At 31.3% G+C, this 19,172-nt stretch overlaps 2 protein-coding genes and 1 long non-coding RNA gene across 3 annotated transcripts; 1 reads left to right on the forward strand and 2 right to left on the reverse strand.

The window, feature by feature from the left end:
• The first annotated feature begins 422 nt into the window (after positions 1 to 422).
• On the forward strand, positions 423 to 11,880 carry LOC127711247 (peroxisome assembly protein 12-like). Its single transcript, XM_052217241.1, has 8 exons — positions 423 to 695; positions 3,561 to 3,662; positions 5,011 to 5,126; positions 7,671 to 7,754; positions 8,173 to 8,396; positions 8,994 to 9,165; positions 10,655 to 10,743; positions 11,341 to 11,880. The coding sequence occupies exons 1-8, from the start codon at positions 563 to 565 to the stop codon at positions 11,456 to 11,458; spliced, it is 1,038 nt and encodes a 345-aa protein (XP_052073201.1). The 5' UTR covers positions 423 to 562; the 3' UTR covers positions 11,459 to 11,880.
• On the reverse strand, positions 11,877 to 13,088 carry LOC127711248 (uncharacterized). The gene is made up of 4 exons (XR_007986616.1): positions 13,033 to 13,088; positions 12,753 to 12,812; positions 12,393 to 12,452; positions 11,877 to 11,954 (listed from the first exon to the last, which is right to left on the reverse strand). It is a non-coding gene; the product is annotated as an uncharacterized LOC127711248 (long non-coding RNA).
• Positions 13,089 to 15,893: 2,805 nt separating this feature from the next.
• On the reverse strand, positions 15,894 to 17,198 carry LOC127711903 (uncharacterized). The gene has a single exon (XM_052218057.1). The coding sequence runs from the start codon at positions 17,196 to 17,198 to the stop codon at positions 15,894 to 15,896; it is 1,305 nt and encodes a 434-aa protein (XP_052074017.1).
• Between the last annotated feature and the right edge of the window lie 1,974 nt (positions 17,199 to 19,172).

Consider the following 19,172-nt stretch of genomic DNA (forward strand, 5'->3'; position numbering starts at 1 on the left):
TTTCACTTCAGGAAATAGGCCGAAAATCGTTGTCCGTTAGTCGGTCCTTTGCGGTAAGTGCCGAAATTTTATCTAAGTTTAAAAAATAATCCTATTTGTTATAAAAATATAATTTACCGGCATATTTCTTCCATTTCAGCAATCCTTTGAAGTTTCTACACCTCAAAATCATAAAACGGCGAAATTGTGTCCCCGGCGAATATGTGCGCCCCGCTCTAATTAACAAGCATATTTATAGGATATTAGTGCATTTTTTAAGTAGGCGTTGTGGCATTCTTGATAAACATCAATTAAGTTTATTGTGATGCGCTATTGTTTTTGGTTTCATTTTGTGTATTTAGTTATATTTTTAAAGGCTCTAAAATGAAATAATCTGGCGTGACTCTAGCAACTACAAAAGCAAATTTGACCCTGACCTTTCACCAAAAGACAACACAGTCCATGCTCTATGCCAAGCTAATCACAACCGTTATATTTTCTAGATAGTTATTACAAAAAAAAAAAAAAAATTGGGAGCATTAAATACAAATACTGATTAAAGTCAACCGATCGATGAATAACAATGGCCGAAAGTGCAACACACTTGACATCTGCTGTATTCACTACAAAACCGTCCATTTTTGAAGTTCTTGCTCAGGACAGTCTAATGAGCACAATAAGACCTGCTCTTAAACATGCCGTCAAGGCAAGGAATAGTATATTGTTATTTGTTGTATTTAATTGATTAATGCTCCGAGTTTGATGAATGGTGTCATCATATTTTGCAATTTTGTAGCAAGAATAAAAGTACTTGACAGACAAACCAAATATCCTACCGTAGTCTATAATCGGTCATAACGTTGGTTCGTTTGGATTTTGTTATTGTACTTATCATACAGGAAAACTCTGCATTGACATCACTACGCTAATACCAGCGTACAAAATTAGTGCAGAATACATTTTTTCTACACTTCTAAATAAAATGATATTTCTAAAGATATGTTTTCATTATTGAAGGGCCTGATGGGGGGGACTCATCATGATTCACGAGTTGATTTTTTTGTCAATCAGGATTCACAGAAAACAAATTTCCATGATCACGTATCATGAAAATATAAAAAAAAAAAAACGAACGATAATCATGCCATATTTTTGTTCAGGAATATAGAGTAGGTTAATAAAAAACAATATACATATATTTTTCATAAAAAAAAAATTTGGTTCAATATAAAGAGATCGATATTCTGACCATAAGTAAATATTCATATAAAATTCCATTGATGTCAAATTTCATGGCTAATAATGAGGTTTCCTATTGAATAAACCCCCAATTTATTGCCAATTATTTAAAAGCAATATCATACAAACAAATAATATAATTGCCTTGTACTAAAAAATCACCTAATTGACAGTAGAGCAATTTGATTGGATATAACGATTCAATGTGTCACATGGTTTTGAAGCCATTAGAATTTGAATGTAAACAAACCGGGTCAGCTGCTTCAGTATGGAACAACATCGTACATTAAGTGACTGAGAAACAATTATGAGTAACCAAACTTGACAAAACACAGTAATAAATAAACAAAACTAAGTCTACAGAAAAATAAAATAAAAAATGGCCTTAAGTGCACGACTTACCACCATTGCGGGATACTTCTTCTTTCTATTCATAAATTTGGATGATCTTTTTTTCTTTTTTCTAAATCTGACTTAATTAAGAATTTTTTTCACTTGAATTCAACAAAAACTTCTGTCCTGTTCATACTGTGTATTAAAGCCAGTATCAGTATCCAACGTATTCATACAGCCTGTCCCAAGTCAGGAGCCTCTAGCCTTTGTTAGTCTTGTATTATTTTTAATTTTAGTTTCTTGTGTACAATTTGGAGTTTAGTATGGCGTTCATTATCACTGAACTAGTATATATATTTGTTTAGGGTCCAGCTGAAGGACATCTCCGGGTGCGGGAATTTCTCGCTGCATTGAAGACCTGTTGGTGACCTTCTGCTGTTGTCTTTTCTATGGTCGGGTTGTTGTCTCTTTGACACATTCCCCATTTCCATTCTCAATTTTAGATACAGATAAAATCCCTTTTGGGATTCTCTGTCCAGAACGATTTTCTGACTTTGACAGCCAAGAAAACTGTTCCAGATACAGAATCTCAAAAGTGATGACTGTTTATAAGCACAAAGATCAGTTTAAAATAAGATTTGATACCTTTTTCATTCTTTAGTAAGAAGTTTGTATAATTAAGCATGCTATGATATTTCTTTGGCTGAAGATGTTAAATTTTTTTAAATTCATAAAACAAAGATATCAGGTTTCTGCACAAGTTACCTTCCACCACACATTTGGAAAACAGAAAACAAGACAATTCTCTCCTCACGAGTTAACAGTCCTATCGTTTAGGTTCCAAGTTCATTTAATGCTAGGTGAAGGTACATTGTTATAACTGATCCTTGACCAGTGAACATAATGACAAAAATCCTGCTCAGCTATTCAAGTTCTTCTTGAAGTGTTTATGTAAAATAGTGTTGTGCCAAAGTCATAAAAAATTTCACTGAATTCAGTTAAAATATTTTTACTTTACAATAAAATAAACATACTTTTCTAGTATTTTGTTAGATTTGATAACTATATTATTTTTTTTTTGTATCTTAATTTTTTCTCTTAGATATCTATGAATAAAAGGATATGTGGGTGTTTATGTCAATGTGACAGCAACTAAACAACCCTATATACATCTAAAGGTAAATAAATGATCTTCAACAGTAGACATGTCTATTCAATATGTTGAGCTCTAATTCACCCTAAGTCTAAAAAAATGTGTATAATATTTACATTGGCCATTAAATACATGTATGTACCATCAACACCAAACTAAAAATCAGTTTTAAAGCTGGTGTTGACATAGTTGATTGCTGTCATTTGGTTTCTGGTGGGTAGTTGTCTTGTTGACAATCATACTTCATCTTTTTTTTGGTGTGGATATATATAATCCAACCTAAAACAATATAAACAACAACTTTTTTGATATCTAAATGGTTGTTTCCTGAAAAGAGTTATTGCCCTTAAATGATATTTTTACCAATTTTTTTGTGTTTTTGCAATTTCCCAGATTGAATTTGCCTCAAAATGTTCAACCCCTGCATGTTGAAATAATCCTGAGGGAGGCAGACATATATACACTTAAGTTAATAAAGCAATCAATCAAATGTTAATCATTACAATATTATTTAACACATTTTTGTATTAATTCCTTATTGTGCCCAGTGGTATTCTTTCCTCTAAAAATATTTCATGTTTAACACTTCTGATATGAAGTTTCTGTCTGTCATGTTTTTATCATGTCTTGACAATATTTCGTAGTGATTCAGGTCCCTCTTCAGAACAAGTTTTCTTTATATTTTCTAATATGAAATTCTGTGTCGTCAAAGGGAAGTAATAATCATTAATGATAAAGTTTTGTACATTATTTACATATTCTCTTTAAGTTTATTCAGATAAAAGATGACAAGACAATAGTCATAGGATAGCCAAAGTTTCATTTTCTTATTATTGATGGATTTTTCAGGTTTTAGCAGAGACAAAGCCAGATAAATTTGCCTGGATGCTGAGATTTTATGATGAAATATACACTATTCTTGATCTAATTCTCCAGAATTATTATTTACATTCATATAGTAAGTAAAATTATTTCTTCTTAATTGGATAAGTGGCACATTACTCCTGACTTCTAATATGTCTAAAAAATAGGAGAAATATATTATTTTCCCTTAATTACACCAATACTTTATTAGATGCTAGTCAGGTCTCTCAACTTAAAAGTCTAGTTAACATATAATATTCCTTTTATTTTCAGTCATGCTGTCTTATTTTCTGAACCGGCTCTGTGGTATTGTGGTGTTTGCCTCAAGTGTGGGAGGTGATGAGTTTGATCCCCAGCCTGGTCAAACCAAAGACTTGAAAATTAATATTTGTTACTTCTTTGCCAAGCATTCTCCATTTTGGTGTAAGAGCAAAGACTAGTTGGCTCATCATCAGAATATTGTGTCCAATTAGGGTGACATGTCTTCCTTGTGAGCTAACACCTTATAAATCTGGCTCAGCGTGTCGGTCTAGTACAAAGCAGGGTTCATATTGATATCACATAAACATGTTTTTGTTTTGAATATGCATTTAATTTGCATTGAACTTGAAACAGCAGCTACCGATCATCATCATCATCTTATTTTCTGGTTTAACTGCTGTATTGAATATTCTGAGAAAATTGAAAGAAGGTATTGATACAATAAAAATTCTGTCAAAATTTCACATTTTATATTAACTCTATTCTTTTCAATGAAAGCTACTTCAAATATATGGTATAGTATCTATCCATCACACTGATAAAACCTGCACTGAGACAAACTTCAGCCATCATGTCCATAAGTCTATAAAGATGAAAGTAAAACTACTTTGAATTAACATAGACCAGAGTAAATCATATTCGTTCCTATTTTCAGTTTATCAGATCTTTTTTCTAAGAAATAATTTACACACAAAAATAACCCAATACTGTGGATTGATAGATTATCATTGGTTATCTCAACAAGATTGATTTTCTCGCTTGAGCCGGTACGGCGAAAGTGAGAAAAGGAATCGAGTTGAGATGTACAATGATAATCTGTTTATCGCTATTTTACCTATGACGACGATGTTAATTTCATTGACAACGGGCACGTGCTCCCTTAGTTTCTAGCGATAATTTTTCATATCACTTGACTCCGCTGAGAAAGGAAATTATCAGTCAGCAAGGTCAAAGGAAAAGTTCGTAAAATAGCGATAATCATTATTATTCCAATTTTTTTGTGGGTACAGGTGAAATAAATGTTAAAACAATTTCTATAAAGCTGTATGCAGACTTTGCAAAACCACGAAATCAAATATCCATGAAAATACAAGTTGTTCTCAATCCATGAAAATTGGTAACCATGAAAATATATAAATCCACAGTACAGTGTACGATTGTGTCTTACAATTCCATTTCAGGTGGATCTTTTGCTGAAAACTTTTATGGTATTAAAAGAATTGCTTGTCAGAAGGATCAAAAACAGGAAGATACAAAACTTCCCAGAAGTTGTCTACTTAAGTCTATATTGTGCTTGGTAAGGTAGTGCTGACAACTTATTATAGGAAATATATCATTTTGTTAACAGTCATTTAAACTTTAGTTATAATAATTTTAAGTGTAGATTAAAGAATTATGTCTCTCGCCTTCATTTAAAATTTTGAAATTAAGCATAAGAAGATGTGAAGTTATATTAAATTGTTTAAAATTTTGATCTTCTTGTCATAAGAAACTTGAAGTAAAGTTCTTCTAGTGTAAGATAAATAAAATAGAAAATATCATATACCCACAAAATTTTCGTCCATTTGAATTAAGATTGCTTTGATATCAGACACTGTTGTGTCCAATATAAATATGTTGCTGTCTTCCAGTTATTGACTTCTTTGTATTTTGCATATGCTTCTAGTATTTACTCTGAAAATGGGAGATAACTCTAATTTAAAAAAGTCAGTTTGTTCTGAATCAAGAATACCAATTAATTACTACAGTTATTACAATGTATTCGCTATTTATTACTGTTTATGTATGTATGTGTGTATTGGAATTTGATGTATACTTTGTTATATACCTATAAGCTGTATTGCTATTGGAAATAAAGTATTATTAATGGTTTGAGATGGAAACAGTGTTAATGATAGATATAAGAAGATGTGGTATGAGTGCCAATGAGACAACTCTCCATCCAAGTCAAAATTTATAAAAGTAAACCATTATAGGTCAAAGTACTGTCTTCAACATGGAGCCTTGGCTCACACCGAACAGCAAGCTATAAAAGGCCCCAAAAAATTACTAGTGTAAAACCATTCAAACGTGAAAACCAACGGTCTAATCTATATAAAAAAGGAGAAACACTTATGAACCACATCAACAAACGACAACTACTGAACATTATATTCCTGACTTAGGACAGGTGCAAACAATTGCAGCGGGTTTAAACTTTTTTAATGGTACCAAACCTTCACCCGTATCTGAAACAATAGTGTAACATCACAACATAGAAAGACACACTATAAAATATCAATTGAAATGGCTTAACTCAATCAAAAGATATTAACACCAGTGAACATACACTGAACAAATAAATTTGATCTATGATACAATGTAAATACAAAATAAATAAACTAAGGGAAGAATAATAAAAGTAACATGTTATACCGCTGTGAAATGTTAAACAATTTAAGAAAACAATATGCTTGAACAAAAGTATCAGCCATTTGCAATTACTATAAACACAGTGACAGGTAAATGAAAATAATTTTGTTGTTAGGTATATGTGTACAGTTCAAATAGAGAAAGGAAATATTTTTACAAAATAAATAATTCTGATGTTCATAGTACGAAGAAGTGAAAATTTATAGTAATACCAAACACTTATCAAAGCTGGTATATAGACCAGAAATAACCCTGAATAACATTAAATAACAAAAAAGCATTACAATTACTTAATAGTATCAACAGGTCAAATAAAGAAGAAAGTACGATTTGAGAGTACTCACAGTTACTGACAGCTAGTTAAAAGCCAAAAACAATAATAAAAAATCATGCATCAGAGACTAAAATCAACTAAAACACATCCCAGGGATTTAGTATTTAAATGTCATGAGCTTTTCTTGCCACACATAGCCCATGTATCTTGCTGTGGCTCTAAACAACTGTCAGTCTACAGTAACTTATTGAATTAATAATTATGATTGATTAATTATGGAAATATGATGGAATATTTGATAATTTGAAAACTACCATATAAGTGGGAGAAATAGGAGGGAATGTTTAATGTCAAATTCAATCAGAAAATTTTTGTTAAACAAAAACATGAATTATAAATGTGTTAACTTGATTTTGTGTCGCTTCAATGTAGTAGAAAAAGTGACACTTAGGCGTGCTTTATCCAGCTTCAGTTGCAGCGTCAATAATATATTAGTTTGTGATTAGGTCAGTTTAAAACTGCTAGATTGGGAGGTCAATGATATTTGGTATGCAGCTTTTAAGAATGGGTACATCTCTTTCCATTTGGTTTATTTGGCAATTAACCCCAATCACGGTCTATTGACTTTGAAACTTTTACTTATTTTACATGTTTATAGTTTGTGATTAGGTTAGATTAAGGGGAACCATTAGTGGTAGGACAATGATATTTGGTATGCAATTGTATAAGAACAGGCACATTTCATATCCATGGAGATGATTTGGCCCCAACCCATCAGTCATGGTCTTTTGACTTTGAAATTTTTGCAGTTGACGTGTTAAAAGTTTGTGATAAGGTCAGTGTAAGATCACCCACTCATGGTAATTCAATGATATTTGATATGCAGTTGAGTTTATAGCACATGCACATTTCATTTCCATGTAGATTATAAAGTCTACCTTAGTTGGTTTACAAAACCTGGCATTTTTTAAACTTCTTTTGATTGAATAAAATTGACTGCTTGAAGAAAATTGATTAAACTTTATGTACTAAGATGAGTAAGGTCTGCATGATTCTTTTTACAATTTTCTGTACTTTGTGAAAAGTATAATATATGATATACAAGTATCAGTATTTTTATGAAAATATTTCAATATTAACTGACTTTCTTTGCAGGTCATTTTACCATATATCAAACATAAGTTGGACTTCATGTTTGAAGAACTGAGACACAAAATAAACACAGGAAGACTGAGTCAGGTATATATATACTATATGTTTAATATTATATAGTTCACAAAACACTTTCGTGCATGAGAATTTTGCTATCCTTTTTTGCGTTGATACAAAAATTTACATTAGCAAAATATAATAAATGGTATAAAATTTAAGCATTCACACTTTAAAAGACAAGTCATAGCTGAAAGACCCTGAAATAACACCTTTATTGTTGGCTTTATTGTGCAACTTTTGAAGTAGTGTGTATCATTATTGTATACTGTATATCAGAAAATTTATTCACAAATTTGTCTAGGCTCAGTCTAATTTAGAGTTGTCCTGAACATGCATGAAATATTTGCCACTGGATGTTAAGCAACCATCAATCAATCTTATTTAGAGTTAGACAATTGGTATAGATCATATGAGGTCCTTCAGATGTCTTTTCTTTCTATTTTAGAATACATTGCTATTTAAATTATACAAAGCATTTGTAGCAGTGTATCCCTATGTCCATATGGTCTGGGAAGGCAGTATTCTGGTACATTTAATATCATACATGTTTGGTAAATCTAAATGGCACTCTCCATTTGTCAGACTTTCTGGTGTAGAATTAGTTCATCAACAAGAGGAAGATTTACAGTCAACACATGTACAAAGTTCAGAAGTGTGGCAAGGTTTAAGGTAAATTATAAGTAGTTTCATGACATATTAGTAAAGTGACAACATAGTCTAGAAATATGACAACAATTAAGGTAAAATATAAGTAGTTTCATACACCAGTGGCAAGAATCAACAAACTTTATTGAATATTGATTAGGCATTTCTGATAACAAGATGAGGTAGAAAAAGATTTGCTAAGAGTAAATGTATTGATCAGCTGACAGATTCAGAAATAGTTCATGTAGGGATAGTTTATTGAAATAATCATATTGAACTTGAAAAGCAAATCAGATCAGCTGACCAATTCTGAAAAAGGTCATGAACAAGGAGATCTAATCATGTACTTTGAAATAAAAACAATGCGGAAAATAAGAAAAATTTAAGGTTATAGTTTCGTAAAATGTTTTTCCTATGAAATTTTGTAGCAGAATGTTTAAGGATTGACAAATAAATAAAAACTGGAAAAAATCCAGTAAAATTTTGTTTTGTCCATATCATTATGGTGTCAAACCAAACTGAAAATAAGACCTCTAAGTTTCATTGTGTTGTCTCATTAATTTTCTCATATTTTTTTTACATGATGGCATTTTGTCTTACAGATTAACTATTTTATTTCAGCTTAAATAATAAATTATTATTGGTATGTAAGAGAGCAGTAAATCTGACAGCAGTAACTCTGTCAACAGGTCTCTCAGTGGGGGTGTTCTTCCTTCAGTTCCTTGACTGGTGGTATACTAGTGATAATAATGCTCCATCATTACTGGCAATGCCTACTCCAGACCCTCCAAAGGTAAGTGTGGTATACTAGTGATAATAATGCTCCATCATTACTGGCAATGCCTACTCCAGACCCTCCAAATGTAAGTGTGGTATACTAGTGATAATAATGCTCCGTCATTACTGGCAATGCCTACTCCAGACCCTCCAAAGGTAAGTGTGGTATACTAGTGATAATAATGCTCCATCATTACTGGCAATGCCTACTCCAGACCCTCCAAAGGTAAGTGTGGTATACTAGTGATAATAATGCTCCATCATTACTGGCAATGTCTACTCCAGACCCTCCAAAGGTAAGTGTGGTATACTAGTGATAATAATGCTCCATCATTACTGGCAATGCCTACTCCAGACCCTCCAAAGGTAAGTGTGGTATACTAGTGATAATAATTCTCCATCATTACTGGCAATGCCTACTCCAGACCCTCCAAAGGTAAGTGTGGTATACTAGTGATAATAATGCTCCATCATTACTGGCAATGCCTACTCCAGACCCTCCAAAGGTATGTGTGGTATACTAGAGATAATAATGCTCCGTAATTACTTGCAATGCCTACTCCAGACCCTCCACAGGTAAGTGTGGTATACTAGTGATAATAATGCTCCTTCATGACTGGCAATGCCTACTCCAGACCTCCCAAAGATAAGCAACTCTTATTTACTGTAAACATTGAAATTAATACAATGTGTTTATAGATGTGGAAAATGGTAAAGGATGAATATCATTGTAAACAAAACTAAGACAGTAAGAAGTATACAAACTCTCTTTGTACCATCAGTGTGGGGATGAGGACATTTTGCATATGATTTGTCATTACTGGCATACTAATTTAAAAAACTAATTGATGTGTGAATAAATGGAGGAGTTGATGTTCATTAATGAGACAGCAATGCAATAACACAATATACCCAAAACAACCTCCTCTACCGCTCATTTGGTACAAATTTTTAGTCAGTATTGGGATTTGTCCCTCCTTATTTTACACATCACAGTGCTTCCCAAGGGCTTTGAGAAATCAACTGGACATTTGGTCCAGTAAACCGTTCTTCTTAACTGGACCAGACTAATTTTTACAGGACATTTACAGATATGACTTGCACAAAATTAAAAATTTTACTGCTCATTTGGTCCAGTAATGCATATCACGTAACTGGACAAAATCAATTTTTACTGGACTTTGCCCAATGTCCGGTGACCTTAGAAATGACTGCTTCATTCTTCATTCAACATGTGACATAGAAATAGATGTTGTTGTTTTGCTAAGTTAAAAGGATATTTAAATGTACTGTTGCTTTATTGTGAAATGCAATATTATTTATTCCTAGTCCTACTGCATGTAGCCCCACACACAAAATGTGTATTGATCAAGTGCCATTATATTGTGAGAATGAATAATAACTAAAAGTTATGCCATATAACACACTCATATTTATGTCATATTACTTCTAAATTGATAAGAATATTGTGAAGATAGTAATTTATGTTATATTCATTATTTCAGTCTGATGTAGATGAGACACTTCCGCCTCATGACATATGTCCTGTTTGTCTAAAGAGGAGAACAAATGATACAGCTTTATCTGTGTCAGGGTAGGTGTTGCTTTTGTAGATTTATATACATCCAATCTAGTATTTAAAAAAAAACTATTTTAAATTATATTTTCTAATAAAGTTATAAGCAGATTATGAACATAGAAAATTGTAATCAATATTTCAACATTGGTATAGTTCACCAGCATCAACTAGTTCTTCCTTTTCCTAGTGTTGATTGATATACTGTCAGACGGGTATCAGATCTGTATTATCTGAGTACTTTTCTAACTCATAAAAAACTGTGGTGTATTTCTAAGACATCTATAGTATAACATACATTCCTCAACAATAGACAGGTGTTTGTACAGTTTTAAAAATTTTTAAGTTCTTAGACCACATTCATTCTGTGTCAGAAACCTATGCTGTGTCAAATATTTAATCACAATCCAAATTCAGTGCTGTATCAAGCTTGAATGTTATGTCCATACTTGCCCCAACTGTTCAGGGTTCGACCTCTGCGGTCGTATCAAGCTGCACCCAGCAGAGCATTTTATTTTACATATCAGGAGAACATATTATACTATGTAATCTGATACTCTTACAGTTTTATGTATATTTAATTAAATCGTTAGTTTGTTTTTCTTTGCTTTGCAGTTTTGTATTCTGTTATCCCTGTATCTATGAGCATATCCAACAATATGGTAGCTGTCCGGTAACCAGTTATCCTGCCAGGAAGGAACATTTGATTAAACTCTATCCACCTGGGGCATAGTAGCAGAATATTCATCTCATCTGTGACAATGTTTTATATGAACTGGCCTACAACAGTGTGCTATTTATACAGATTTCTTTTCAACCAGAATGTTACTTAAAACAGTAGTACACATATCTTTATTGAGAGAAAATGTTAGAAATGTCACCTGTGAATATACATGTAAATAGCAACTAGATAAAGCCAGGCTTCTATGGTACAGTACAGTAGTAACCAGCAAAGTTCATGTATCCCAGACATTGCCTGAAATGGAGATTAGAAATCCAAATTCTCTGATAGAGAATGAAACAGGATGTTTTTTCCTTATTGTGCCAAATGTGAATTTAATCAGAAAGCAATAATTTTATGGTAACCATTTTGATTTTTTTTAATTTATTTTTTGTTGAATGTTGTAATTGTTAAAATAAATTAATCAAATTGCATGTTGTTAGTTAGATGCATGAAGTTACTTGTTTCTGTGACTAAAACTTATACATTATCCTAATTACAGTCAAACCTACATATAAACTTATACATTATCCTAATTACAGTCAAACCTACATATAAACTTATACATTATCCTAATTACAGTCAAACCTACATATAAATTTACATTATCCTAATTACAGTCAAACCTACATATAAACTTATACATTATCCTAATTACAGTCAAACCTACATATAAACTTATAAATTATCCTAATTACAGTCAAACCTACATATAAACTTATACATTATCATAATTACAGTCAAACCTACATATAAACTTATACATTACCCTAATTACAGACAAACCTACATATAAACTTATACATTATCCTAATTACAGTCAATCCTACATATAATACTTGTTTCTGTGACTAAAACTTATACATTATCCTGATTACAGTCAAACCTACATATAATACTTGTTTCTGTGACTAAAACTTATACATTATCCTGATTACAGTCAAACCTACATATAATACTTGTTTCTGTGACTAAAACTTATACATTATCCTAATTACAGTCAAACCTACATATAAACTTATACATTATCCTAATTACAGTCAAACCTACATATAAACTTATACATTACCCTAATTACAGACAAACCTACATATAAACTTATACATTATCCTAATTACAGTCAAACCTACATATAATACTTGTTTCTGTGACTAAAACTTATACATTATCCTGATTACAGTCAAACCTACATATAATACTTGTTTCTGTGACTAAAATTTATACATTATCCTAATTACAGTCAAACCTACATATAATACTTGTTTCTGTGACTAAAACTTATACATTATCCTGATTACAGTCAAACCTACATATAATACTTGTTTCTGTGACTAAAACTTATACATTATCCTAATTACAGTCAAACCTACATATAATACTTGTTTCTGTGACTAAAACTTATACATTATCCTAATAACAGTCAAACCTACATATAATACTTGTTTCTGTGACTAAAACTTATACATTATCCTAATTACAGTCAAACCTACATATAATACTTGTTTCTGTGACTAAAACTTATACATTATCCTAATTACAGACAAACCTACATATAAACTTATACATTATCCTAATTACAGACAAACCTACATATAAACTTATACATTATCCTAATTACAGTCAAACCTACATATAATACTTGTTTCTGTGACTAAAACTTATACATTATCCTGATTACAGTCAAACCTACATATAATACTTGTTTCTGTGACTAAAACTTATACATTATCCTAATTACAGTCAAACCTACATATAAAGGTATCTCTACAAGACAGTTAACCTTTAAATTAGTGTTACATGTTTATGTTAATACATAGGTATTACTACAGCAGGTTTATAAGAGAATGGTCATACAAGACATGTTTTTTGATTAAAAAATTAATGTTCCATAATGAGACATACAATAACCAGGACTGTATTCAGTTGTCACTGAGGGATGTTATATCAGGTCATGGCTCTCTGGTATCTGGTTTAAGTTTTTGGTGAAGATAGTTTAACTAAAGTTGTGGTTATTAGAGACTACCACGTATCTGACATGAACATCAATTACAAAATGTAGAATACAGTACATATTCCACAAAATTACATCAAAATTTCAAAATGACAAAGAAAATTTAAGAGATGAAAAACGAAGAGTTCATAAACTGAAAACTTGGTATACATGTTCATTGGGAACTTTTTAGATTGTATGCTTATTATGGTTTTGACCCCAATTTCACAGTACACTTAACATAGGAATATAGTGCTAGCAGGGCATGTTGACCTATGGATACAAATTCCTGTTCATCATAACCTACTGAAACCATTGATCTATATGTATAGATGACCAGACTAGAAAGCTTTTTAAACAGCTAACGGCATCAAGGCTATTGGTATCCATTTAGTCATTAACATGAGTAAGACATTTCAGCAATTATATACCCTGACTACAAAACATCCCAGACACATAAAAAATTTTGTTGATAAAATACAGTAGTTAAATAGACTGATCTGTTGTAAAAAATTAAAACAGCACTATATAAATTTCATGCGTCCAAAGCACTTTTCTGGATTTACCTTCATCATAAATGGACAATTTAAGAAAGGTTTACAAAAATGTTAAGAAAAAAGTTACTTGTGGTACTATGTCAAATCTTCTTCAATTATTATTTATTTCACAAATTTATATGACCTAGAAGGCTGTATGAGCTTTTATCATTACCGTTTTCTTTTATTAGTTCGCTGCCCACAAAACCAAAGGGACTTTAGGTTTGCACTCCATCCGTCTGTCTGTCTGTCTGTCTGTCCAGCAAATCACTTTTCCACAATTTTTAAGCTCACCTGGCCGAAAGGCTAAGTAAGCTTTTCTCATCACTTGGCGTCTGTCGTCAGTCGTCTGTTGTCTTTAATTTTTACAAAAATCTCCTCTAAAACTACTGAGCAAAATTTAAACAAACTTGACAACAACCATCATTACATTAGGGTATCTAGTTTTAAAAGTGTGTCCAATGACCCCGCCTGCCAACCAACATGGCCGATATGGCTGAAAATACAAAAAAGGGGTAAAATAGAAGTTTTGTCTATTATCTTGGTAACTGCTATGAAAAGAGAAAATCGGACAGTAGCAGAAATGTTCAGAATGTTGAGATCTACCTGCTGTCTATTTATGTCAAAACTGACAGTTGACTTCTAATAGGAGCTATTGCTCTTGAATGTCAAATTTTACCAATTTTTATAATAGATAGAAAGAATCATGAATTAGGAAAAGGGATCATTAAGACAAGATCTACAAATAAGTCAAACATGGCTGAAATCATCGGAGGACTCCTTATTGGAGTTATTCCATTTAATGACAATTTTTACCAATTTTTTTGTGTTTTTGTCTAATATCATAAAAACTGTAATAGATAGACAGAAACCTTATAGCTAAAAGTGATCAGCATTACAAGACCTACAAATACAACAGGACTGAAATTGTCAGTTAACTCTTTATAGAGTTGTTGCCCTTTCATGATGATTTTTACAAAAAGGTGGCCATTGTCGAAGATGCTGGTGAGCGACACATGATCTTTAGAGCCTCTAGTTTCTTCTTGTTTGAAGATGTTGATTCGATATTGTATATAGTTTTATCATGACCAGTTACAAATCAAGTTTGAATTTTGTTTCAGTTTGATCATTTTGTGCAGAGTTATGGTCCTTACAGACTTAGAAAATTCATGCAAGTCATCAGTTTTCAGATTTTTTCCCGTCATGCTTGAAGATATTGATTTGATATTTGTTATTTAGTTTAAACATGACAACTTACAGATCAAGTTTGAATTTTGTTAGGTTCAGTTGATTTTTTTGCAGAGTTATGGTCCTCTGACTTCGAAAATTTATGCAAATAATCAGTTTTCCACACTTTTGTTCGTCATGCTTGAAGATGTTGATGTGATATTTGTTGTATAGTTTAACCATGACAAGTTATTGATCAAGTTAAAATTTTGTTTCGTTCAGATAATTTTTCTGTTGATCTGTCTATTAATCTTGTTGATACAACTCCTTTAGTGAAACTAAATATTTGCATCAGGAGATATGTAACTCATTTTTTTTTAATATAGAAAATATTTCAAATTACAGATTAAGTTAGCATTTTGTTCCAGTACAATTAATTTTTAACCGGTAGGGGACAATGTATTGCCATGCAATACACTCAGAATGCTTGTTTTACTACACTTTTAAAATGAATGCTATATTGCCTTCAAGATTATCGATGGTTTTTAAAAATGAGAAACATGTTAAGAGTTTAAAAGACCATCAATAATCTGTGTATCACTATTCTACCTTATACATTTTCATTCTTCTCAACTAAGAAAATCCTGGATGACTTGAGTAGCATGAAATGGAAAATTATCATACACAAAGAAAATAAAGAAAAGTTAAGAAAATAGCAATAATACTGTTTACATGGTAATTTGATTTATTATTTTTACTGATTATCGGAAGTGGATTTTACAATGTCACATTCTATTTTATAAAGTTTATTTTTTAGTGTGAAAAGTTCAAAGCAACTTATAAAAAGTTGATCTTCATCACTAATTTGCATGCCATACATTATAGTGAACACGCCCCAATTTGTGGTATCAAAAAATGATATGATCTGACCTTCTTTATCTAATATATGTAATATTGAGGAGTCAGCAACTATAAAATTGTCACAGCTTGTAACAACTAGACCAAGTGGGTCAAAATAACCTTGCTTGTTTAACTCATTATGGCCTGTATAAATATTAAGAACCCTACCACCCTCATCTAGCACAACAACACGGCCCTTTTCACGCCCTAGCTCCATATCAACAACGCCAACATTATTTTCACTAGTAGTAACTATAATGTCAGGCAATGTAAATAATTGTTTTTTATTATTGTCATATTCATATTCCATTTCATATTTTCCTTTTGAATCCATTACTATAATTTTCCGCGGTCTTTCATAAGATCGATCAATATCTTCTGCACCTGTAATCATGACTTTGTTGTTTTTAGTGACATGTATGGTTTTGGTAATGAGAGGGGAAATGTCATAGCAACTTTCTTTGATTTCTATCACTTCTTTAGGTAATTCAAGCAGTTTAGAGAGTTGACAAGACAAAAGGAGACTCCCAGAAGGCGTTACAGCCATTGCATAATAACTCATTTTTATAGATGGTAATTTAATAATTTTATCTTCTAACAGCAGAACTTTTGTTAGCGTATCTGCTTCTGTATCATTAATCCACAATGAGTCATCATTACAGCTCACAAAATTAATAAATGGAGAGTCAGTTTCCCACTGAAAAGGAATGTTAAAATCGGCCTTGGTTTCAAATGTCAGAGAAACAGAAACATCCATCAAAAATCCATAAAGCAAAGAATTAGAAAAACTTTCCAAGGGACATAGTTTTGGTACCGTAACTACTGTTTTTGGCTTTTCTAGATTTTCTAGTATTTGGTTGAGTCCACTTTCTTTTACATTAAACACCTTATTGAGGTTATTGAATTTTAACAAAGCATTTGTCCCATCCAACTCCTGCTTGAGAAAAGTTACACCACTTTGAGTTATCTTCTTTTCTTCCTCGAATGTTTGAGTATATTTGTTCTTCTTTGTTTCTAGTTTCTCTAGAAGCTTTTTTGTGTTCTCACTTATTTTTTCTTTTAATTCTTTATCTCTATCTAATATTTCTTCTTTCACTTTGTCGTAGATTGAAGGGTTAAATGTGTCCAGCCTTTTCTCATGAGCAATTAATTCACACATTTTCTGATTTATATTATTTTCTTTTGTTTTGAGAATTTTAATTTTTTCATGAAAAGCTTCAGATATTCCTGTCATGTCATGGTTCTTATGAAATCGAGATATACAACTTTGACAAACAAGTTCATCACATATGACACAAAATGAACAACATTGTCCTAAATGTTTGACACATGTGATCTTAGTCATGTCTGTGTTTTGTTCCTGATCTGTTTGATGCTTTAAAAAGTCTTTAATGTCTATTAATGTATGCTCCTTGGTAAATTTTGGATGAACCTTTTCTTGGCAATTTTGACACATTTTCATATTACACTCAATGCATTTCCACTTAATTACAAGCTCCAGTTCACAAAGTTCACAATTCTTCAGATTTTCCATTGCTAAAACCTAGAATGCTTCAAAACAAAAACTTCCACTTACAACATGACTAACTTACAGAAAGAGCATCAATACTTATGAAGTAACTTAGTACTTGGAGGTGATTGATATGATATATTATCTTTGATATGGTCAAAGTTTATGTAACTATCAGTGTTGTTTGCTAACAAACAATAGAAGATAGTTCATTGATAATTATTAATCAATTTTATTAGCAGTCGTAGTGCATGCTGTATAAATATATATTGTATAAACACCTGTCTGTTGTTGAAAACTGCATGTTGACCTCTTGATGTAGTTTGGGTTTTTTGTGAAGTTAGGTTGCTGTCTCAAAGATATTTACATCACACCCCCTTTTATATTTATACTTATAAGGAAAATATCTAAAATAAAGTATTCATAAGAATAAATAATAATGCTAAACTTGAACTGCATCTTACTTATTTTTTTATTTATTTTTTTTTGGGGGGGGGGGGGGGGGGGTCGCTGTCTCATTGTCTATCTTACAAAGTGAACTTATTTATGTATACAAGGAATAATAGAATTAAAAAAAAAGATCAAACCACAGTCTATTACAAAATTCTGGAAAGAGATTGTCTTTACATGGGAGATAAGGACCCAGGGTATGAGTACAAACTCCACATTATAACCTTACATGGTCAAAATATTAATGGCATTGAGACCAAATGTTGAAATGGAATGAAGTCATATGTTGATATACAGAAATTTGTATATTCTAACTCCTAGCAATGAGAATCAGTCGTAATTTTGTTGAGCAGATACCTTTATTATATGCATTTAATTTCTCTCTTCTTTAAATAATTCGTGAAATTTTAAAAACTTTTCTTGACTTCCAATTTATCCAATATCAGACATTTTGAATATAACAACAAAATCACAATTTTTTAGTTATGGAGTTGTTTCCCTTTATGTACAAGTTCTAGATTATTTATAAAATTTCATTTATCTTTAACATTCATTTGATTCTTTTCTTGGGTAGAATGCTGTCATGGGAAGTCTTTTACACATAATTAATACACATTGAATAAGTATTTTTAATTTAGAAATATTTAGTTTGACATGTAATTGAATTTGTTATTAAAAATTTAGTTTAAGTGTATAAGTCATTAAGATTAATAATTTATTTCATTACCTTTCAAATTTAATTGATTTTTGCTGTGGTAATTTCCGTTTTACATGCAACTAATCAATAAAGCAGGTAAATTTTTTTTGCATAAAATAGTGACCTCTTTTGAACAGTTTACAGAAATGATTTGACTTAATAATAGCTTAGATTTTTCAAAGTTTCCTGCATTTTAAGATCAAAGAAAACTTAATTATAATCTGGTTATATTTATAATATCTTGACACAAACCAGGAGGTCTTGCTTTTTAATAAACAGTTAATTATGAAATATTGGTTGAATTTTCAGAGCATAAGAAATTAAAAAAAACTGTCCTTTTATACGACCACATGATTTATTAATTATTTCATGTGGAGTTTTTATCAACCATATGTTGCAAGCTACTTAATATTTCCAAGTTTCATTTGAAATTTGAAGAATATCACTATTCATTGGAGCTGATGAGGCAGCAAATC

Source organism: Mytilus californianus, unplaced genomic scaffold, assembly GCF_021869535.1.
Source record: "Mytilus californianus isolate M0D057914Y unplaced genomic scaffold, xbMytCali1.0.p SCAF_8, whole genome shotgun sequence".
NCBI classification, from domain to species: Eukaryota; Metazoa; Mollusca; class Bivalvia; order Mytilida; family Mytilidae; genus Mytilus; species Mytilus californianus.